At 49.4% G+C, this 22,863-nt stretch overlaps 3 protein-coding genes across 9 annotated transcripts; 2 read left to right on the top strand and 1 right to left on the bottom strand.

Annotated features, from left to right (window-relative positions):
• Positions 1–432: 432 nt before the first annotated feature.
• On the top strand, positions 433–1,793 carry LOC120961237 (SURF1-like protein). Its single transcript, XM_040384937.2, has 4 exons — positions 433–807; positions 887–1,008; positions 1,093–1,287; positions 1,351–1,793. Exons 1-4 carry the CDS (start codon positions 595–597, stop codon positions 1,727–1,729), a joined length of 909 nt encoding a protein of 302 aa, XP_040240871.2. The 5' UTR covers positions 433–594; the 3' UTR covers positions 1,730–1,793.
• Positions 1,794–3,208: 1,415 nt separating this feature from the next.
• Positions 3,209–15,337, bottom strand: LOC120961236 (GATA zinc finger domain-containing protein 10). 7 transcript variants are annotated; one of them, XM_040384932.2, is made up of 5 exons: positions 14,904–15,337; positions 11,390–12,058; positions 8,113–10,383; positions 5,929–7,047; positions 3,209–5,853 (listed from the first exon to the last, which is right to left on the bottom strand). In XM_040384932.2, the coding sequence occupies exons 2-4, from the start codon at positions 11,432–11,434 to the stop codon at positions 5,929–5,931; spliced, it is 3,435 nt and encodes a 1,144-aa protein (XP_040240866.2). In that variant the 5' UTR covers positions 11,435–12,058; positions 14,904–15,337; the 3' UTR covers positions 3,209–5,853. The 7 variants fall into 7 exon arrangements, with proteins under 7 accessions (XP_040240866.2, XP_049463638.1, XP_040240864.2 ...); XM_049607681.1 differs by lacking the exon at positions 14,904–15,337 and adding an exon at positions 14,465–14,560; XM_040384930.2 differs by lacking the exon at positions 14,904–15,337 and adding an exon at positions 14,046–14,525.
• Positions 14,760–21,803, top strand: LOC120961235 (intraflagellar transport protein 122 homolog). The gene is made up of 8 exons (XM_040384929.2): positions 14,760–14,906; positions 16,993–17,202; positions 17,269–17,499; positions 17,578–18,142; positions 18,226–19,115; positions 19,185–20,294; positions 20,366–20,765; positions 20,833–21,803. The coding sequence occupies exons 2-8, from the start codon at positions 17,138–17,140 to the stop codon at positions 21,082–21,084; spliced, it is 3,513 nt and encodes a 1,170-aa protein (XP_040240863.2). The 5' UTR covers positions 14,760–14,906; positions 16,993–17,137; the 3' UTR covers positions 21,085–21,803.
• Positions 21,804–22,863: the final 1,060 nt, after the last annotated feature.

The following is a 22,863-nucleotide window of genomic DNA, read 5'->3' on the forward strand; positions in this document are numbered from 1 at the left end:
AACTCCGGACTCATCAACTCCGAATCCAGATAAATCCGGATCAATCCGGATGAGCCCGTATGAGTCCGTACAAGCTCGGTCAACCTGTTAAATTTACTATTCTTCATTTTTCATAATTGTTAGCGACGATATTTTCAGAGCTTAAATTATGATTTAAGATCGAAATAATATTTACATAGTGAAAAAGGAAGTTCCTTTTTGTTGTGAGAAAAAAAACTTGCTGTTTCAGCACCTTTTCAAAGAAATACCAAAAGAAGGAGGCGAAAGAACTCCGTTGGAGCCAAAGCCTCTATAAATTACTCCTACCAAAAGAAGGACCAAAAGATCATGATGTCACTTTGCTGCAACCTCTAACCGTACCTTAACGAACCGTTGTCGCGTGTTCTCGTACGCATTCAAGGGTTATCTCCGCTCACCGCCTGCTCCGTCTCACAACCGCCACCAGCTGTCAAACGCATCAAAACAATAACATCACACTTTGTTGCCCGTACATTTTCTCCGCCAACAAAAAAAAAACTCCCTGCCGGGCATTTTTCGATTGTGCAATCGCGTGCCGTGTATTTGTGTTTGTGAGAAAATAAAAATAGGAAAACAATGCTAAAAACAATACTTTCCACACACATTCTGCCAGCGGCAAGGCACCACAGCTGCGGGGGCTTAAGGCATCCGGCCAAGCTGTACCATCATCCGGTGCCCCAACGATGCGTACACACACGCACGAAGCCACGTATTTCACCACCGCCGAAACTGAAATCCTCCTCCACGGACAGCACCGCCGGCATCAGCCCGTTCGGTTGGGGTCTATTGGTATGTCTTGCTAAACTTCACTTGCCTTTGGTAAGGAACTGAAAGGACTTATTTTTAATTAATTTACCTCACTCGACAGATCATTCCCGCCACTACGTTCGGGCTCGGCTGCTGGCAGGTGTATCGAAAGCAATGGAAAGAGGGCTTGATCGACGAGCTGGAGCGCAAAATCCACATGTCCCCGGTACCGATCCCGGACGAGTAAGTAACATGACTGTAAAGCGATAGAGATAGTGCACGAAACGATGATAATCATTCAACTATTTTGCATTCTGCTTATCGTAGTCTTACCGCTCTGAACGAAATGGAGTACCAAACGGTTACGGTACGCGGCCAATTCCTGCACGATCAGGAGTTTCATTTAGGGCCGCGGGCCTGCATCCAGCACGGTGATAGCCACACGGCCGGTGGCCTTTTCTCGCAAAAAGAAGCATCGATTGGCTTCCTCGTTATTACGCCCTTTAAGCTCGAAGGACGAGAGTAAGCGCATTTAGCGTCTATTAAACAAACGTTTGTTCTAATCAGTGATCCCCTCGATTCCAGCGATAAAATCCTAATCAACCGTGGTTGGGTACCGAAACGATACCTCGATCCTGCGACGCGCCCGGAAGGTCAGGTGACCGGTACGGTCGAACTGCAGGGTGTTGTGAGGCTGCCCGAAAATCGACCCCAATTTACGCCGAAACAGCGCGGCGCCATCTTCATGTACCGCGATGTGGAACGGATGGCGGCAATGAGCGGGTCGGAGCCGTACTACCTCGACGCGACGGTAGCCAGCACCGTCCCGCACGGACCGGTCGGTGGGCAGACGCGGGTAACGCTTCGAAATGAGCATCTTTCCTACATCGTGACGTGGTTCAGCTTGTCCGGCTTTACCACCTGGCTGTGGTTCCGGCAGATCGTTCGGGGCAAATCGTTCTAGAGCGTTCAGCAGCAGAATTCTCTGCACAATAAAGCAATCGACCATACTTTGGGGCAATAGCATACCCACCCCGCCTGCTAGGACATTCTATTGCTCCTTGGGGAGCACTAACACCATGGTGATACATCACAGGAAGTAACGAAAAAAAAAGAACGCAATTAAATATTTATTTTTTTGTTTCCTTTTTTTTCTTTTACTCTCACACTCTTCTCTCTCTCTCTCTCCCCCTTCCATTGCCCTTCCTCTTCCCTATCCTTCTGCTTGTATTGTTGCAACATTTATTTTGCATAAATCCTTTACATCTAAGGATGTGTTTTTTTGTGTGTGTCTGTGTATGGTCTGTTGTGTTTGTGTTTGTGAGTGTAAAAGGATTGCCGTTTTAAATAATTCCTTTCTAAATGATCGATTAAACGATAAAATCTAAGTGTCTCACTGTTTTACTTTTTCATATTTTACACACCACCCACACCATCCCTTTCCTTGTCTCGCTCCATTTTATCATTCCTCTCTTCCTTCCTTCCTTTCGTTAATTCTATCGCTTAGTAATGTGTGTTTGTGTTTAGCACTCATTCTGCTCTTTCTACACGATTTTCCCTTGTAGTTTGTTGCTCCTTACACGCTAAAGTACGTCCGGGGTGGTTGTTTACAGCAGCTTTGTTTGCTGAAACTGTTTCGATTTCTCTTTATAACATCTTGCGCCATTTCTCCTCGTTTTTTCCCCCATTAATGTTGGGGCCCTTTGCATCCTCTCTTTCGGTGCCCTTGCTGTATTTCATCACCTATTTTGTTTGTTTCAAAATTCAAATCGTATTTAAATCGGCATTTTTTAAAACTAAACAGAACATAAACTAGAACTCAGAAGCATGTGTGTATTGTACTGTATTAATAACCACTAATGATAAGACAATAAAACTAAAACTAAGCATTTAATATAAAAAGAGTTTAAATCGTGCAAAGAAAGATGATGTAAACGTTCTTTTAAAAACGAATGGCGTTATTGAAAAAAAAAAAAACAACAATGAAAGAGAAAAAGAAAATAGATGCTTACACTCAAAACAATATTTTGGTTTCTTCTTTTACTTCTAATCCTGCTGCGGGAAAGAGGGGGTGGGGGGGGGGGGGGGGTCGACGATGATGCAGTTGCTTATTTCATGTGAACTCTTACTCTAAACGCACTCCCCTCCACCCTCCCCCCCATCGTCATTTTTAGACAGTTGTGTTATGTTTTTCAAAAGATGATCTTTCCCACGAAAGCTGGCGCTTAATATAGTTTTCGATACACATCCCGTTGTTCGTCTCATCTTCATGTAATGTTATCTTCGAACGATAGGAAAGATGCAATATGTTTTTCCCCGGTTCTACAGTTGATGGGTGCGCGTGTATTCATTCGATTAAGATCAAACTAATAATATTCTTTACTGTATTCTATTAAAAAAAAAGATATTGGGTTGCCTTTTGGCTAAAGCAAACGCAAGATCATTCCTATTTCTTCTCGTGTGTCTGTTGTTCTATTGTGGGTGTTTAAATTGATATTTACATTTCTATTATACATTTTGCACACTCTACACGCACCGTGGCGCCTACTCTGTTAACATTCCATCAGCGCTGTGAACCACACCATGGGCACACACAAACACATCCCGAGCAGCCACACACACATGTCTCCACTTTCCGCATTCAACATGCCACAAATCAGATCTTCAAATGAACACACACACATACACACACACGCCCAAACATCCAACGATAAGAACACCCGGCGCTGGGATCTTTGGATGATAGTTTCCAGCATATGTAGACGCAGCATACATTGATGCTGTGACTCTACAGAGCCTATCAACTGCCCGGCACACCATACAAAGAGACGTCATCGGGTCGGACACCTCGGAAACTGTCTTCATTTTAGACGATAATTCAACGTTCACACAGAAAATGACCTACACGACACGTTCCACATGTGGAGAAAGAAAAAAAAACAAAAAGAAACCTACATTTTTATCGCGGCAACTATCGTCTGCTGTTACCTACGCTCCACCTGCCAACGCCTGCTTTGATGTTTGTAAAAACCGTGCACATGGTACTCTAGAGTATGTAAGCATATGTGTGCGTGCGTGCGTGCGTACGTGTGTGTGTATATCGTCCACCTAGTTCGCGGATTTTCATAGCTCACTTTTCTATTAAACTGTTTAAACCCAAAACAAAATGGTCGCGTTTTTCGCTCATTCACAACTCATGCATTTGCCCAGGGACGACCGGCCGGCTGTCACAGAAGACTAAGCAATCTAGTTTTTGTTCCAATCAATGTGAGTGTATGTGTGTGTGCATTTCCTCTGCTCTTGAGCCTTTATTATTCTAGCGTTTTCTGGTATGTTAACAAATAGCTAATATTAAACTTACAATCCATAAATTTCCACATTCATTCGAGGCTTCGTTCATCCCTCGCAAACACCACACACACACACACGCGCGCGCACACATGCATGCTAACACAGTCATATGCGCGCACACACACGCTCGCATAACTGTTTTTTTATCGCATTTAAAGCTAGCGTTTGTTTTTGTTAATATATATGCATTAGTATTAATTTAAATGATAAAAGTAATATAGGTTGTTTCTATAAAGTTGAAGAAAGGAAGAAAGTGTCCGAGCGTGTTTGTGTGTGTTTGTGTGTGTGTGTGTGTGTGTGTGTGTGTGTGTGTGTAAATGAACGAGAAAATTAGAGGAAATGATACCGTATGTGCGTGTGCGTGCGTGCAAAGGATAGTGTTTCCTTCCACCTCCTCCCTTCATGCTTTCTTTTCTACTACCTGCGCGCTTGCGGTCATCAATAAAAGCTATTAATGATGCCCGAATGAATTATTGATCGTGTGTGTATGTGTGTTAAAATAATTTGCAACTTCTTGCCCAAAGCATTGCGCGGTTTGCATTAAAGCAACATTCCACGCACACGCACACCAAACTAAAAATTCGTGTCCCTAATCGGTCGGGAAAAGCCACTGGCTGAACCGCATTGACCCTCTCTTCCCACTGCAGAGTTCTTTTATCATTGTTTTTTGTTTGTTATCGTTAAAAAATCTTACGGTTAAAACAAACCGAAACAAAGTTCCTGTAGAGGTAGGCAGGCAGGCGCCTGCCATCATATCATGCTGTCGTAAATTTCCCTTCATAATCGAGAAAAGCTATGCTCCAAATGAAACTACACGCTCTGTTGCTGTGTCTGGATGGGGTGTGTTTGTGTGGGTGTGTATGTCCTCAACGGGCACACAGCATTTTCTTACCCTTTCTACATTTCGACTGAGTGGTTCGTCCACACGTGTATCAACCACCCCCTAAAAACAGTAGCACACATGTGTGTGTGTGTGCGTGTGTTGGATTAGAATGCATAACAACAAACATCGTATTGATCATCCATATCTTCCCTTCACTATTCTCTTCACGCACTCTCACTGCATGTGTGTGTAGTTTCTATTTGCGTTATATTATTCGCCCGAATTAATGCGACGAATTTCATTCATTCGTCCACGCGCTCCCATTCTTCACATCCACGGCGACACGGTTTGAAATTCAGAGTAGATTAGAAAGTAGTGTGTATGTCTGTGTGTGTGCGTGTGTGTTTACGCCAAAATATGTACAATGTAACGAGATGCAATCTAACACACACCATGCACACACACACACACATCATTTATAGCATTCTTTCCGTGTGACAAACCAAAGGCTAGTACAAGCTAATAACATTTACACGATGCCGTGATCGGTCTCTCTATCTCTCTCTCTCTCTTTCTCTCTTTTGCTTGGGATGTGCAACCGCAACCTATATGTATGTATGTGTGTGTGTGTCCTTTCCTCTGTTTTACAGATGCCACTCCTGCTGGATCCAGGAAAGGTCGCGTGGTTGTGGCTGTGTAGCTGCTGCTGCTTGCGGAGAGAGCCCCGGATGGATCCCGTAATGTAGGCCGCGGCAGCCACTCACCAAGAGGTGCTTTTAAACGTGCAGCTTGCAAACGCACCTGACAAGGTGAACCATATGTATATGGAGGAAAGGAAGCCGTATGGATTCCAAGCCCAATATGAAAGATGATTATGTCGTACGTATCCTCTCTAAAAACTATCATTAATGGACCTACAAAAAGCAGACGATATTCGAATCAAATGACGGACCCACTCTCTACCACCAGGCACCACCAGGCGTACTTACCTATTTAACCTGCTGCTGCTTGATGACGATCTGCGGCTGGATCAGCTCGTCAAAGTTGAACATCTGATCGTCACCGGCATTGGAGGACGTTACGACGTTCGTACCCGCCGTCCCGGAGGTAGCTGTCGTCGTCGTGGTGACGGTCGTGCCGTTCGAGCCGTTCGTCGTTTCCGCGCCCCCACCATTCGTCTGGCCACCGCCGTCCGCGGCCGCCGCCGCCGTCACGTCCTCACTGGCGATGGCCGAACCGTTCTCCTCCTTCATGGTTGCCTCCTCGTCGTGTTCCTTCGCCTGCAGGATGATCTGTCCACTCTCGGTAAGGATCGCTCCCTGCTGCTGATGGTCACCACCGCCGCCATCCCCACCGTGGTGATGGTGGTGATGATGGTGATGCTGCTGCTGCTGCCCATCCTCTCCTTCGGCCGCTTGCTGCAGGTGCAGCTGCAGCTGCTGCTCGCCACCGTCCGCCACCGACACGGTCAGCTGGCCCTCGTGGCCCGCCTCACCGCCGGCCGTGGTGAACGCGACCGAGACGGGGATCTGCAGCCCGTCCTCGGTCGTAATGTGGGTACCCTCCGCGTTCAGCTCGCCCTCCTGCGACTGCTGGATGACGATGTTGCCGTCCGCGTTCAGCAGCGACGCGTCGATCAGCTGCTCCTGCCCGTCGGCCCCCTGCACCAGTATCATCTGGTTGTTGCCGTCGCCGCTAATCATCTGCAGCGTTTCGCCCTCGCCCAGTCCCTCGCCGCCCTGCATCACCACGCCGACGCTCTGCAGCAGCTGCTGGATCTGTTCCGAGTCCGTGCCCTGCACCAGTATCTGGTTGCCCTCCGCGTCCGTCGTCAGGATGTGATTGTCCAGCTGCAGCACCTGCCCATCGTTCAGGATCAGGTTGATCTGCTGGCCCTCGCCGCCCTGCATGTCCTCCAGCTCCATCGGCACGTTCTCCGTGTTGGAGTTTTGGCTGTTCTGCGACTGCTCGCCGTCATCGTCCAGGCTGGGCATGCTGACGGGCATGCTTTGCATGTGTTGCTGCTGTTGCTGCTGCTCTTCCTTCTGGTGCTGATCGTCTCCTTGGTCGAGCGTTGGCATATCGATGCCTACGGACTGTTGCTGTTCCTGTGAGGTGGAGGAGAGAAAGAGAGCATTAGAAAAGTAAAGAATTGTTGCTATTTCTTTTTTTTCCAAAAGGGTTTTAAAATCACTTTGCGACGTCTGCTTAATAGTTCCTTGCTCACGATAACTATTTCTTTCAATGGCCTCATATTTCGATATGAATCACATTCGTTCTTCTTAGGTCCCAAAAAGCGAAACGTCAAAATCCGGAGATGTCCTGTGTCGGAGTCATCCGGAGTTGTCCTGAGTCGGGGTCATCCGGAGTGGTCTGGAGTCGTCCGATGTGGTCTGGTGTCATCCGGTGTGGTCTAGGGTCATCCGGAGTCATCCGGAGTGGTCTGGAGTCATCCGGAGTCGTCAGGAGTCGGAGTCATTCGGAGTCGTCTGATGTGGTCGGGACTCATCCGGTGTTATCTGGAGCCATTCGGAGTGGTCTGGAGTCATCCGGAGTCGCCAGGAGTCGAAGTCATCCCGAGTCGTTAGGAGTCGTTAGGAGTCGTCTGGAGTCGTTAGGAGTCGTCTGGAGTCGTTAGGAGTCGTCTGGAGTCGTCCGATATGGTCTGGAGTCATTCGGAGTGGTCTGGAGTCATCCGGAGTCATTTGGAATCATCCGGAGTTGCCCAGAGTCTGAGTCATCCGGAATCTCCAGGAGTCTGAATCATCCAGAGTTGTCCAGAGTTAGAGTCGTCCAGAATCGTCCAGACTCGTCCGGAGTCGTCCAACTCCTACTCCGGAGTTGTCCGGATCCTACTATGGAGTCGTTCGGCTCCTACTCCGGAGTCGTCCGTCTCCTACTCCGTAGTCGTCCGGGCCCTATTCCTCGATCGATTGGCTCCTACTCCTAAGTCGCGGAACTAGTGATTCCGATTTTACTGGAGTTGGAATCGAAATAATAATAGCCGTTGTCGAATCGGACTCATGGGTGTGTTGCAGAGAGCACACCACTAGTATCAATGCGTTTAAATGTGCAAAAATGAACATTCAATATAAACCAGTGACAGACATACCATTCTCTTGAGCAAGAAACTATGCAATTCAAATCACACAAACAGCGGTCCACATACTAACCTGCTGTTGCTGCTGCTGCTGCTCGTACGTTCCGTCTTCCTGCTGGGGTAGCGTAATGTTAAACGTAATGTTTCCGGTCGAACCGTCCTGATTCGTTATGATCACGTTGTTGCTCTCCGTCGTCGTGGTCGTCGTCGTCGACGTGCGCGAATCGGATCCCTTCGATTCGGAGTGCATCCGCTCGAAGATGCTCTCGAGATCGCCGTCGGTAATTGTGTTCGAGCCAGCGTTTGACCCACTGTTAGCGGTGGTGGTGTTGCTGCTGCTGCCGCTCGTCGTCGTGATCATCCTGCTAGTGCCATCCGCCGAGGACGCATTGTTCACGACGGCGGCGGAAGTGGCAATCGATTTCCGCACGCCTCCCGTGCCACTGTTCAGCTGCATTAGCTGCTGCGACTGGTGGCCCTGGTGCGCTTGCAGCTGCTGCTCGACGCCCGAAGCTATCGCGGCCGGTGCTGCTGCCGCTGCAGTGCCCGCCGTGTGCGTCTTGATGTGCTGCGTGTACAGCGGTTCGCTCAGGAATGTGAGTGAGCAGGAGTTGCAGGTGTAGAACTGGATGACGTTCGAGTCGCCCATCGATTCGCTGATCGTGCCCCGCAGCGCTTCGTCGATCGACGCCTGGAGCAGCTTCTGCGTGGAGGAATCGGTTACGGTCGCGAGCTGTTGTTGCTGTTGCTGCTGTTGTTGCAGTTGCTCCTGCTGTTGCTGTTGCTGCTGTTGCTGCTGCTGCTGCTGGGCCGGCTGTTTCACCGGCTTCTTGGCCGACTCATGCACCTCCAGATGACTCATGAGCTGCTCGCGCTTGTTGAACGTTACGTTGCAGATGCCGCACTTAAAATAGTCCGGCTGGTGCTGTTTCGCGTGGATCGACGCCTGCTCGCGGGTTTCGAAGCGCATCAGGCAGACGCGACACTTGAACGGCTTTAGCTTGATGTGCTTCCGCAGATGGTCGTCGTACGCCTGCTTGTCCGTCGTCTTGTACGTGTTGCACACCGTGCAGGAGTAGACGGTGCTGCCGCCGGTTGAGCCCTGCTGGTGGTGGTGGTCCTGTTGCGTCACGGCACCGCCCGTCGCCGCCGACGACGCGGTGGTGGTGGTGACGATCGTCTTCTGCTGGGACTGCTGCATCTGCTGCTGATGCTCCTGCAGGCTGTGCTGCTTCAGCAAGGCGACGTTGGCAAACACAAGCTTGCACAGCTTGCACCGGTACCCGGTCGTGGTAGTGGTGGTGGTGGTGGTGGTGGTGTTGGCGGTCGCGTTCGGACTGTTCGCGTTCTGCGCGGCGAGCCCGGCGAGCCGTGGCGGGCAGGTCGCGTAATGGGGCTGGAACTGGGACAGGTCGGTCGTCTTGAATCCGCACGGTATGCACTTGTACATCTTGGTGCCCTTCCGGTTCGCGGCCAGCCCACCAACGGTGGTGGTGGTGGTGCCTCCCGTTGCGTTTTCTGCCCCCACCATGCCACCATTGTTCGTGGTCACGACGATGTGCTGCTTGACGGGCTGCTGCTGCTGCTGGCCGGATGTGCCGGGCGATGTCGTCGAGCCCTTCTCGAACATGCTCGTCAGCTGCGCTTCCACGTCGGAGGTATTGCTGGTGTTCAGATCTGACCCGGACGTGGACAGGAAGTTTTCGCCCACCTGCTGCTGCCCGCCGCTAGCCACCTTGTACATCACGTTACCGATCGGTGTGGACACCGTGCCGCCGCTACCGGCCGAGCTGATGGGCGTCAGCTTCGGCATCTTGGACGGCGGCGAACCGAGCATGCCGGACGCATCCGCATCGTCCGGGATGTTGTTCTTTTTGTGAATGAAGCCGAGCAGCGTGCCGCGCAGCGTGTCCAGCTCCGACTCGAGCTTGTCGTACTGGTTCAGCAGCATGATGCACCGGCGACAGATCACGTCCTCCACCGTCAGCACGACCGAGTAGTCCGAGCCGATCACCTTCGCCAGCTTGACCACGTACTCGGTTTGCGTGGTCGTGGTGGACGCTTCCGAGATGAGGGTCGCGTTTGCGCCCGCATTCTCCCCGCAGATGTAGCATTTGTGCGGTGGTCTGCCCGCGAAACTGTTGTTGCTCGCGCTCGACACCGTGACCGGGGTGAGGGGTTTCTTGTGTATGATGCGCTGCTGCTGCTGGCCGGACGGAATGCCCGTCACGCTGACCGAGCCGCTCTGCAGCAGGCTGTTGATCTTTTTCACCGCGTTCAGCTGCTGCTGCTGATGCTGCGGCTGCTGGCTATGGTGCTGCTGGGCCGTGGTGGTCGTGAAGACCTGCAAAAGGAAAATGGACGATTATTATAACACGGTTTCTCTTACGACGCTCAAAACGGTACAGAACAGGGTAAGAGTAAAAGGTGCGATTTAAAAAAAAAACTATCATGGTTGAGGCACTAAAAATGAAACATACGCAGGGCATTTAGCGCGTTAGCAACTGAAACTGATCGGAAACACCATGGCTCAAGCAAACCGGTTCGGTGAGCTCGTTTAAGTATATGGGTGATGGTTTCAGACTGTTCTCGATTGTCAGTCAGTCTCCTCTCGCTGTGATTGTTTCGGTCAACTTCTATTGAGCATTTCAGCTAAATGTACACAATTATAAGGCAAAGGCGCTCGCTTGGCGCACATTGGCTGATCAATTATTGATTTAAACCGTCTATTTATGTTAACTTCAATCGTAATTATATACATGGAATCGCCTAACGATCCAAGAATGTTAAGAATGCTCTGCCTCAAGCAACCCACAGCTATTTTAGTTTCAAAAATAGTTTCACCCGCATATGCACATGAGAATAGTCAATAAAAAACTGCCTTTCAACCGCCCATATGTGTGTCGTGAAAGTAGCTGCTACATGAGCTAAAAATATTAACCTGAGCTATACTTCTTTTCAATCTAAAAACGCAATTGTACTTGCGCTGGAGGGAGCCGTTCCTTCCGTGCGTAGAGCATTGTTGACAAACACACAAAGCCGTGTTCGTCAATATGATGTTCGGTAGTTCAAAACTACGTTTGGTTTCATATGGAATATCAGAACAATTTCCGCTCCGAGGAGGAATAATTCCATGACGTTGCGTAGCATCTCAATGTGCAAATACCACAGCTACACAGCCCTAGACATCGGCTCTGCCTCCAAAAACAAGCTGAACATCGTTTGACTATTTACTGGCCTCAAGTGTGCGCACACATGGTTGTGCACTGTTGCACTGATGCATCTCGCACATACAGTTCTTACTAGCAATGGGCTACAGAATTAGAAACAAAAAAAGAAAGTGTTATTACCTTCCGCACTTGCGGTAACTGCTGCTGTATTATTTTCTTCTGCATTTTTCCTTCTTCTAGTCGACGTTTGCCTCCGCCGTGCTTCCCTCTTTCTCTCTGCAACTGTCGATATGTTAAACCGAGACACGAGTGCGTTGTTCGCGCGTCTCAGCGTGGAAGTTGTAAAAGTTGGGCCGTCGCACGCGGCAATAGTGCGTCGCACTTTCTTTTAATGCGTACTTTTCTCTCGTACTCTCTCCTTCTCTCTTTCGCTCGATTGCAGCGAAGGATTGTGGTTAGTGTCTTGGCGCGTTGGAAATTTGCTCTAGCACAGATGCTGCTGCTGCTGTTCGTCGCCGTCTTCGCCTTCGGGAAGATGTTTTCAATCCACAGCCGTATGATGGAATGCGCACGGTTGCCGTGGCTGCTGCTAGCGGCATCGAGCAAGTAAGGGGACGCGGGCTGCTGCGATGTGAGACCCGGGGAGGTGCAGCACCGACAGCTCACCTTCCTGCGCGTTTGGTTTTGGACGTGCCTTCTCTTCTAGCGTTGGTGGGTGTCAATTTTAGGCGGTTACTAGCTCGTTCCTTCTGCACACGACCATGACACCATCCGCCGTCGTCTTGTTGTAGCAGCAGAGACACCGCCAGTGAAATGCACACACACGCACACACGCCGGGAACGCACAATCTGTGGAAACAAATGCATGTGTTGGTGAGCAATTGCAGGACATGAAGGGTAAAAAGGGTGAAGCATTTGGGGGATGGAACCATCTTTCGCACTTCGCCGTCAAGCGATGGTTCGTTTGCAGTATTTTTTTTTTTTTTTTGACGAAATTACATGGCATATTCGTATCTTTTTAACAATCTACGCATTCACACTCTCACGCACACACACACACAATGGGAAGAAAGATCTGGTTACACAGCAAATATGCACATACAACGGAAGAGGACGCTGTTGTTGCCGTTTGGAATTGGCCGCGAACGAACGAGATGGAGAGATCGTTTGACGGCTTCTACAAACGCAAAACAACACACAGGAGAACAGTGCCCCCCCCCTAGCCGGAACAACAATGAGGTAGCGGTGCGCGCGTCCTTTCGCAACAACACAACACAACGGCGACGAGCCCGCGTTTGGTGCTTTTTCTTCGCTTCCCTCACACAACACTACACCACCACAGCTAATTGTATGTGAGACGATCTCCGCAGGGCTTTACCAATGTGCTCCAAAACAGCACCGCCGCGGTGTATCAGCGATCTTGCCCTTCTTCCGTCCGCTTTGGCTGTGTGTGCTTGGATGTACGCTCTCTCGACCGTGTGCCCCCAAGCACAAGCAGCAGCATCAGCGGCTCTACGATATCACACACACACGCGCGCGCGCGCGCACACACACAATGTACGCACACGCAACGGTGCAGCCTCGATTGCGGCGCCCGCCCCGTAAGGGCTTGTGTAGCAAGAAAGAGACGGGGATATTCGGAGGCCCTTTTCGGGACTGTGTACGCACACCACTTTCGCCCGGAATGCAACGTTCTTCTATTCACGCACCAAACACACACATACAAAACTCTTCCGTGCACTAATACTAATAGCACCAGAGCAAGCCCACGCGGAGTTCGAAATGCCGCGGCCCGTGGTCTCTGGGGCGGTTCGTCTATTTCGCCCGCGGAATTCTCACATCGAACCGCTCCTTCTCTTTCTCGCACGTGCTCTTTCACTCTAATAAGCCGCAGCAACGCAAAAGAATACTGAGGAAGGGGGACGAATGGGCAGCGGCAGCACTTTTTTTCTTTCTTCTCTTTGCTTCACAATTGCACCAAGAGTAAAGCACAAGAAAGGGGTACACACACACACACGCCACTTTTCGCGACGATTTTCTTTCACGTTTGCGATTTAGGACATACACACACTCACACACACACACACACAGGGAGGGAGAAATGGCGCCGGAAAGCAGGGGTTCGCGCAACACCGAAGTGGGCGTACCGTTATCGCGCGCGCCCTTTTGAACAAAACAGAAGACGAACGAAAAAAAAGCGAATGATAAAAACGTCACACTCCAGCATAATTGCGTGTTGCGGATAGATTATTTTCCGTCACAAGCCCACCGCGAAGTTGCAATACCACACCGTTGTCGTTCTCTCTCTCTCTTTCGGTGAAACTACCAAACGCATTCTGCGGTACAGCACATTTTCGTCCAGCAATTCACACACTGCTAAAAACTAGAAAAAAAAACAACAGCAGCGGCGGTGGATGATGAAATACGTATGCGTCGCCTTTTTTGTCGGTGTCGGTGGGGGGACACTGGACTGCGCGTATTTTGGCCCCGGCAGCAGGTCAGTCACTGCCACCACCACTACCACTACCAGCGAACCGAGCGGGCTTTGAACGGCTCGAGAAACGAATCATGCCGTATAATTGATGATGACACACACTGCTAACGGCACCACCTCTGCCGCCGCCGCCGCAACCCCTGCACCGCACACACGCTCTCTTGCACTGTCGTTCGCGTTCCGCAGGGGCTTCTTGTGGCTAAACTCTTTCCCTACGCGGCAACACTGACCACCGAGGGCACCCGCGCAAACACAACACAGTCTCACACAGTTCAGAAACAAAAATTTCGTAGAAACGAACAGAGGAAAAACAACAACGTAACGCGGAATAATGAAACTAACCCGTCATGTGTGTCGGGGTCGGCCAAATTGCGCGCCCAGAACAAACGCGCGCGCTCTCCTTCCGTGCTCTGATCGTCGACCGTTTCCTTCCTCCGTCGCGTCCAGCAAGAGGGATGTTGGGGCTACGTTCCGGGCCAGCCCAGCAGCGGTTGTACCGTGACAGCACCAGGGCCGCGCTGCACAAAAATTTCGCTTCCCAAAAACCTGCAGCGCCACCACCACTCGCTGCGCCCTTTCTCTTGGAGGGGGCCACCACACCGTAGAAATAATAAAGAAAAACGGCTTGCCACTCGCAAATTTGGCTCTGCGTCACCGTGTCCCCTCTGCGCGACGAGGACGGCGCGCGACTTCAATTGTCAAAACTTGCTAAAACTTCACAATCTCTTTTTGACGCGGCGGTACGACGACCGGAGACACACTTCAAAATCGATTTCTGAGCAAACATGCAAACTCCAACATGGCGGCCGCCTGGCCTTCGAGACGACTTCTTTTTGAACGGGTCCGCCTGGCACGGGGCGAAGAATACACACACGGGCGAAGCGAGATCAGTCAAAGTGTGAGCGAGTGTGGCTTTTTTCCCTCTCTTTCTCTCTCTCACTGTTTGAATGTATTGCTGCTGCTGCTGCTGCTGCTGCTGTCGCTGGTACGCTGCTGCCAGGGTTGCCACCCGTGCCGCGTGTAACCGTGCTGACACTGAACACACACACACGTACGCACACTTCTGTCGGCGCGTCGCGACCGTTGCCCGCAACACCGAGAAACCGGCGTTGGCGGCGTGCTTCACACCAGCGGCTGGTCGGACGATGCCGGTTATTTTAGGTGCCGGCGTGTACGGTCGACCCCGTGGCTTGAACTTACCAGGTAATGTAGCGGCACTGTACGCGCTGGGACATTACTAGCAGTGTGCTGTGCAGGTTCTCTAGATGCGTGCGGTACGGGAAAAAAGTGTGAAATTAAAACGCATGGTCACGTTGACTGCTGCTGCAGCAAGCGGCAAAAGTGTGTATGCGTTGCTCCCCCGTGTGTTTGTGTGGCTGATGCGTACGGGAGATGGACGTTCGTACGTTAGGTGCGAGAGGGAGAAAGCACATGGCAATGCAGATGACACGCACACACGTACACATACACAGTCGCTACGTAACACATGCACGACACATACACGCACACATGTACGGTTTGGGATGAGAAAGAATTCCCAACTCGCAATTTCGATGAGATGAGTTGAGAATGATGGCTTTCATTTCTCACTATGAAGTCGTTGATTTCGAACAATTAGTGGCAAATTAAGCTATTGAACGGGGTAAAGAATCCGACAGATTTTATTTAAATTGTATAGTTTTTACAATTTATGATTCTTTAGGCTGTGTCCGCGGCAAATTGAGTTGTATTTGTATTTGAGTTGTATAGAATTGCGCGTTAAATCAATATAATTTGGGCCCCGACGAAGCAGTTGCTACTTTCATTGATGAATCGATCTCCACCCAGCACGTGGTCCATTAAAATGGTTTGAATGTACAGTAGAGCGCCGTTTATCCGGGCTTCTCGGGACTTGAACTCGCCCCGATAAGCGAATAACACGGGTAATGAGTCAAATGATTATTTTATTACCAATTCCTGATTAGGTTTTGGAAAATTTTCTTATTTTCTGATAAAAATAACCCAGTTTTCATTAACTTCATGTTTTTCCAACGAGAATATTTGAAATTTGCCATGAATTATAGTGTTTTTTGTTATGACAATGTGCTCTGATAACCGGCTTTTTCGAATATCCTCCTCATAACGCAATGTCACCTTTGTATTGAGCTGTCATTTCTCAACAGCACGGATAAATGGAAAGCCGGATAAAAGGTACCCGGATAAACGGCGCTCCACTGTAGTTCGATTAATTTCGATCGATGAGGACAGAGGAAGAATAAGTAACAGATTATTTCCAAGAAGTAAAAAATTGAGGACATTTCATAATTTTCTCAACTGGAAAAGGCTAAAGAAATGAAGCCACGTCTTTTAATTTAAGTATTACACTGACGTGCATTTTAGATTTGAAGCATGAGGTGCGCCACGACGCAAATGTTATTACGCCTTTTTATGTTAAAAATTGAAGAATATAGTGTAAAAACTATTGTAATTTACCTAAGCACATAGTTATGACCGTTCCGATAAAATAAAGAAAAAAAACAAGATACAGTTTAATGTACAGTTCAAATTTCTTTCTATCTAAAAGATAAGAGCCTTTCTATTTAAAAAAAAAATAACAGTTTACCTTGTACATCTTGAAAAGATATTATATATGATAATGACTTCAACTGAGACAAAAATAAGTTTAAAAAAAATATCAAAACTCACTCACTCGATCAAGTGCGAATTACCGAGCGTGAACTGTTTTAATTCAATTTCGCAGAATAGGTTTGATCCCAAGCATCGTGAAATTAAACGTAAAAGAGTGATCGAACTTTCGCGTGAATCAAGAACTTCAGTTATGGGTTATGATGTGCTTTTGGGAAGACCAGCGAATAAAAATAAAAGGATGGAAAGACTGGATGATCGTAAAAAACGTGGGAAACTATCTGTACTGAGAAGAATGTGCATAGTGAGCAGAGTCAGAAATCTGCTCACGTGCCACAGTAGCGATGAGGCTCACCAGTGAGAAATAGAGCTAGGGAACGAATGACATTAAACCATTTCAACCATAAACAACATTGACCGAAGTCAGCATCGTAGAATTCATTCTCAAGTAGTTTCTAGTTTTTGCTGCATGGTGAAGGTATATTAATTTAAACTAAAATACGAATAATAAGGAATTAAAACCTTTATGCAATCTTTCATCCAGATGCGGTCCGACACATTAAAAGAGAAAATAACAAATAAACATTCCGTTGCTAGGAGCCCGCCGTCCACGAACAAACTGGCAGCAAACTAACAACAAATAACTGTCATTCTATCGCTTCAGGCCTTTGTTGATGTTGCCGACCAACCCACCGGTGGGCTGCCTTAAAACGTGCAATTTTACGCCAGTGCATCAACGTGGTACGATCCATAATTGCATCCAGCAGTAGTACTGACCCAACGATCATTGTGTCGGCGTGGTGGAGACGATGCGCGCCATACCGAAATGGGTTGAGAAGATCCACGATTCTAGCGACAAAAGTGACGTCGCTAGGTAAGCATCGATAGAGCTTAAAGCACAGTAAATACGTTCATATAATTCGCTCTCTGTCTCGTTTAGCATCCACTCGCTATGCTACCATCCGGAGGGGCTGCAGTTGGTGGTGGCCGCCGGCGACAAGGTGCTTGTGTACGATCCGATCGACGGTAATCTGATCAACTCGCTCAAGGGCCACAAGGACACGGTGTACTGTGTGGCGTACGCGCGCGACGGCAAAAAGTTTGCGTCGGGCAGTGCGGACAAAACCGTCATCATCTGGACGCAGAAGCTGGAAGGACTGCTGAAGTATTCGTACGTATACAGCTTAACAGCAGGTTCGTGCTGGTTCGCTTCCAATTGATTCTCATTGCAATCCTGCTCGCCCTACAGCCACAACGATTCGATTCAATGTTTAGCGTTCAACCCAATCTCGCACCAGCTGGCCTCGTGTGCGGTGTCGGATTTTTCCTTCTGGTCGTCCGAGCAGAAAGCGGTCCAGAAGTACAAGTCGGTCGCGCGCATCAACGCGTGCGCCTGGACGAACGATGGGCAGTACATTGCGCTCGGGCTGGCAAACGGTACGATCTCGATACGCAACAAGGCCGGCGAGGAGAAGATCAAGATAGAGCGGCCGGGCGGTCCGAACAGCCCCATCTTTGGGCTGGCCTGGAACCCGCCCGCAACGTCCGGCTCGTCCGACATACTGTGCGTGATCGATTGGGCCCAGACGCTGTCGTTCTACTCGCTCGGCGGGCAGATGATTGGGAAGGAGCGAAACTTTGCGTTTGATCCGCTGTGCCTGACGTTTTTCCCGAACGGCGAGTTTCTGATCGTGGCCGGCTGCAACAAGGCGCTGCAGCTGTTTACGAGGGATGGCATCCGGTTGGGGCTGCTGGGCGAGCAGCACGAATCGTGGATCTGGAGCGCGGCCGTACATCCGGCAGGAAACTGTGTGGTAAGTGTGCAGTACAAAGTGCAATCCCAATCATTTTGCTAAAAGATTGAAGCATAATTCGATGTGGGTTTTGTGTGTTTTAGGTCGTCGGCTGTCAGGACGGGACGCTCGGCTGCTACACGCTCGCGTTCAACACCGTGCACGCGCTGTACCGCGAGCGGTACGCGTTCCGGGAGAACATGTGCGACGTGATCATACAGCATCTCGTGTCCGGCCAGAAGGTGCGCATCAAGTGCCGCGATCTGGTGCACAAGATCGCCATCTACCGGAACCGGCTGGCGGTGCAGCTGCCCGAGCGGGTCGTACTGTACGAGCTGAGCTCGGCCGAAAACCAGCCGATGCACTACAAGGTGAAGGAAAAGATTGCGAAAAAGTTCGACTGCAGTCTGCTGGTCGTGTGCGCGCAGCATTTGGTGCTGTGCCAGGAGAAGAAGCTGCAAAGCCTCGATTTTAACGGGGTGCTGCAGCGCGAATGGATGATGGATAGCTTCATACGCTACATTAAGGTTACCGGTGGGCCGGCTGGGCGCGAGGGCTTGCTGTTGGGGCTGAAGAGTGGTCAGGTTTGGCGCATCTTTCTCGACAACTCACTGCCGATACTGGTCACGACGGTGCTTTCGTCGGTGCGCTGTTTGGATTTGAATGCATCGCGCACCAAGCTGGCCGTGGTGGACGATGCGGGACGGTTGGTGGTGCGTGATCTGATCGCCGACACGATGCTGTACCAGGACACAAGCGTTAATTCGGTCGCGTGGAACACGCACCTCGAGTCGATGCTGTGCTATTCCCACACAACTGGTGGGCTGAGCGTGCGGGTCGGTTCGTTGCCACCGCGCAGCCCTCAGACGATGCTGGGCGTGGTGGTGGGTTTGTGTGGTGCGACCGCCTTCTGTCTGCGGGGCAACGTGATGAGCAATGTGCCGCTTGCGCTCGGCGCTACGATGTGGCAGTTCGTCGAGGCGGGTTTGTTTGAGTAAGAATTGCGCCTTTTTTTTTTTTGGTTAATCTTTCCACATACTAAATCCGTTTTTTTCTGTTTCAGGGACGCTTATCAAGTAGCCTGTCTGGGTGTGCCGATGTCCGATTGGGAGGGACTCGCCCAAGCCGCCTTGGATGCGCTCAACTATCAGGTGGCGCGCGATGCTTACGTGAAGGTTCGCAACCTGCCCTGGCTCGAGCTGATCGGCGACTTGAAGGAGCGTCAAAAACGGGGCGAAACGTCCAAAGAGGTCCTGCTGGCGGACACGTACGCGTTCGCCGGGAAGTACAAGGAGGCGTCCCGGCTGTACCAGAAATCGGGCAACAACAGCAAAGCCCTCGCAATGTACAGCGATCTGCGTATGTTCGATCTTGCGCAAGAGTTCCTCAAGGAGGGCAGTGCCGCCGATCGGAAGGAATTGATCCGGCGGCGGGCAGAATGGGCCTGCTCGGTGCACGAGCCGCGGGCTGCCGCCGAGCTACTGCTGTCGGCCGGCGAACCGGAACGGGCGATCGAAATCGTGGCCGAGCAGGGATGGGCCGATGTGCTGCTCGACATTGGCAGGCGGCTGGCAGCGTCGGAAAGGGTGCCGCTGGAGCTGATCGCTAGCCACCTGCGGCGGCTGAAAGCGCTCCCGCTGGCGGCGGAAATCTATCGCAAGCTGGGCGAGGAAGAGCAGGTGGTGCAGCTGCACGTGGAGGCGCGCGACTGGCCGGAAGCGTTCCGTTTGGCGGAGCATTTGCCAAAGGTGCTGCCGTCGATTCACTTTCAGCACGCGCAGTGGCTGGCTGAGTCGGACCAGTTCATATCGGCCCACGAAGCGTACATACTGGCGGGCAAGCCGCACGAAGCTACCAAGCTACTGCGGAATCTGGTAGAATGTGCCGTGTCGGAGGAACGGTACCTGGACGCGGGCTACTACACGTGGCTGAGAGCGAAGCAAGCGCTGAAGTTGCTGGAAGGCGACGAGGCGTCACTGGATGGGAATGAGGCCGGGGCGGGCGAGTATCGCGCGCTGCTGAAGCTTTCGTCGATCTATTACGCTTACAATACGATCAATGCGTACCTGAAGGAACCGTTCACAAGCAGCCCACCGCTTACCCTGTTCAATACGAGCCGGTTTGTGGTGAATCAAATCAACGGGGCGATGCCGCCGAAGGGAATCAGTTTGTTGTACGTCGCCCATTATCACTATTCTATCATTTGTACCATTATTAAATGTCCCTGTTCTTTCTTCTTTACAGTGCCGTTTACTACACCCTCTCGAAGCAGGCGAAAGTGCTCGGCGCGAACAAGCTGCACCTGCAGATCAACAACAAGCTGCAGTCGCTGAAGATACCGGCCGGCATACAGGAGCAGGTCGACATTAGCTACATCAGCAGCCGGGCCTGTCCGGGTGGATTTAACGACCCGGAAGAGCTGCTGCCGATGTGCTACAAGTGTTCGAACTATAGCCCCCATCTGCACGGCAATCGGTGCCCCAACTGTCAGCAGGAGTACGTGTTTTCGTACGTTTCGTTCGAGATTTTGCCACTGGCCGAGTTTGCACCGGAGGCGGGCATTAGCGAGCTGGACGCGGAACGGTTGCTGTTGGCTCCACCGAAGAGCGCTGCGTACGATCAGCAGGACCAGTTCATTCAGGAGGTAAGAACCCATACCGGTGGTGGTGTGTTGGGATTATACTTTAATTATTTTTATTTTCTATTTTAAGGACATTATCGACACCTATCCGTCAACGCTCGACCGTGAGGCGCTGCGTGCGATCGACCCGCGTGAGGTGATCATCGTACGTGGGCCTGCTCCGTTAGCGACGCGATACTATCGCAACCTGTTGCCGGAGCTGCAAATTACCGTCTGTTCGGAATGCAATCAAGTGTTTCATTCAGAGGACTTTGAGCTCCAGTTTCTGCAGAAAGGCTACTGTCCATTCTGTCGCTCGACGGACGAAACGCTGATGAATTGAAGGGCCAGTGTCTTAGCCGAAGCAATGCCTTTGAATTTGATCTCAAATAACCGAATTCCGTCCATTTCAAGCATCATACGTAGTTTGTAGTTTTGTGTTAAAGTGTTCTGAAGAGTATACTAAGTAAGGGTGAAAATACTCAAACATGTGTGAACATTGATCGAAACATTTCATTCCTTTAGATTAATAATTTATTTCTATTCATATTATTAATTTTATACAATTAAATGGATATTGACAGTACCTTTAACTTTCCTTTTGCACCAAATAAGTGTTAACGAGTAGACTCAATTGGAAAATTCGGTGAATAAAAACTAGAAGATATTTTTATCAAGATGTTAACATTATTCGTTGTTATTCATGAGTGAATCCTAGACTTTTATCATATTTCCTAGATCATATTTCCACATAAATTTTGCTTTATTTGAACGTTTGATCTTTCACAAAAGGAAAGTTTACAATTTAATTATCATCAGTACGCAGAACTCTTGTTGTGATAAAGATAACCTCCAATGGGGATTTCTTCCATTGGGAGAAATGTTCAAAATCAGCCCTAATTATGCTTTCGCTTCCGGCGATGCTTCAAAGTTGGAACAAAGAGCAATCAAACGTACCATACCACATTTCAAAGTGTGCATCAGAAGGGAAAAAGGTTATGGAAAATCATCTCAAATTGGAATAAGAAACTCTGTGATTTGACATAACCTTTTCGCCCTGTTGAAGAACAATGATAAAGCGTTCTTGGTTCTGTTTTACGACGATAAAAGTTGGTAGATGGATTTATTTCCTTAAAATGATTGCAAAATAATAGCAATTTTATGTAAAATGTAGCATTATAGTTACCTGTTCAACACGTTTCAGGCGTAAAACATGACCTCAAACTACAAGCATCAGAATGAAAGCTTTGATTTCCTCTAAGGACCCATCAGCAAATAGCCATCATTTTCCACTGGGAGCATCAATACTGCCAAGCATATCAAATTCTACCCACTGAACGTGTTTCCAATCAACAAACAAATTGATGTGTGAAATATTTTACACCCAATAACTACTTCTCCACTCTGTCACTTCGTCTTCGTCCACTGCAAAGTCGTTACAAAACGGCAACAAATCGTTCCGGATATGGATAAAATATTTATTCCGGTCGATTAAACTTTTCCGACATGATTTGGTGGTTGCACAGGTTGCGTTGCGTGTGAAATGGACACAATTTTGAAAGTTTATCGAACAAATGGAACCTGATTGGCATATCAATCGGTAGCGAATTGGTCAGCTCTTAGGGTGTAAAATTATCTATAAACAAACTATCGATAGATTCGAAAGATGAGTTCAGGAGTGTGAGTGTTGTTGCTTTTGAAGCTTCCGAGAACTTGCAAGATGTGAGTATACACCTTTCTCATGAATTTCATTTGAATTATTACATTGCTACATTGCTCTCCTACTGTGAGGATTGTTAAAGCGTTGCCAAAGCAAACACAGCCACATTAGCAATTGTCATCATTTTTGCTACTAATTGATGATCACCACGATGTAAATACGTCTTTTTTTATCATTTTTTCCCTAACATTAAACAGCCATAGAATGCTCATATCCTCAAGCGAGCCGCCACGTGGCGGCTAGAGAAAGAGCAGAAATAGCTGATGGGCCCGCGGGAAGGGGCTGTGTCGATTGTTTACACCTCGCGTGACACGTGTCGCTTGTTCAGCGATTTAACTTTGCCCTTTCGTACCTTCCTCCCTTCACCATGATTACGGTGTATTTAAATAACTACCACGGCAC

This window comes from Anopheles coluzzii, chromosome 2, assembly GCF_943734685.1.
Source record: "Anopheles coluzzii chromosome 2, AcolN3, whole genome shotgun sequence".
Lineage (NCBI taxonomy): Eukaryota > Metazoa > Arthropoda > Insecta > Diptera > Culicidae > Anopheles > Anopheles coluzzii.

What these genes read in the sequence shown, in the direction of transcription:
- LOC120961237 (XM_040384937.2), top strand. Translation starts at nt 595, where the DNA reads ATGCTAAAAACAATACTTTCCACACACATTCTGCCAGCGGCAAGGCAC. An exon ending in CGTTCGGTTGGGGTCTATTG is followed by an intron (nt 808 to 886) that starts GTATGTCTTGCT and finishes CTCACTCGACAG; the next exon opens with ATCATTCCCGCCACTACGTT. An exon ending in TTTAAGCTCGAAGGACGAGA is followed by an intron (nt 1,288 to 1,350) that starts GTAAGCGCATTT and finishes CCTCGATTCCAG; the next exon opens with CGATAAAATCCTAATCAACC.
- LOC120961236 (XM_040384932.2), bottom strand. Translation starts at nt 11,434, where the DNA reads ATGCAGAAGAAAATAATACAGCAGCAGTTACCGCAAGTGCGGAAG. An exon ending in AGTTACCGCAAGTGCGGAAG is followed by an intron (nt 10,384 to 11,389) that starts GTAATAACACTT and finishes TTCCTTTTGCAG; the next exon opens with GTCTTCACGACCACCACGGC. An exon ending in AGCAGCAGCAGCAACAGCAG is followed by an intron (nt 7,048 to 8,112) that starts GTTAGTATGTGG and finishes TCCACCTCACAG; the next exon opens with GAACAGCAACAGTCCGTAGG.
- LOC120961235 (XM_040384929.2), top strand. Translation starts at nt 17,138, where the DNA reads ATGCGCGCCATACCGAAATGGGTTGAGAAGATCCACGATTCTAGCGAC. An exon ending in GAAGGACTGCTGAAGTATTC is followed by an intron (nt 17,500 to 17,577) that starts GTACGTATACAG and finishes CTCGCCCTACAG; the next exon opens with CCACAACGATTCGATTCAAT. An exon ending in ATCCGGCAGGAAACTGTGTG is followed by an intron (nt 18,143 to 18,225) that starts GTAAGTGTGCAG and finishes TGTGTGTTTTAG; the next exon opens with GTCGTCGGCTGTCAGGACGG.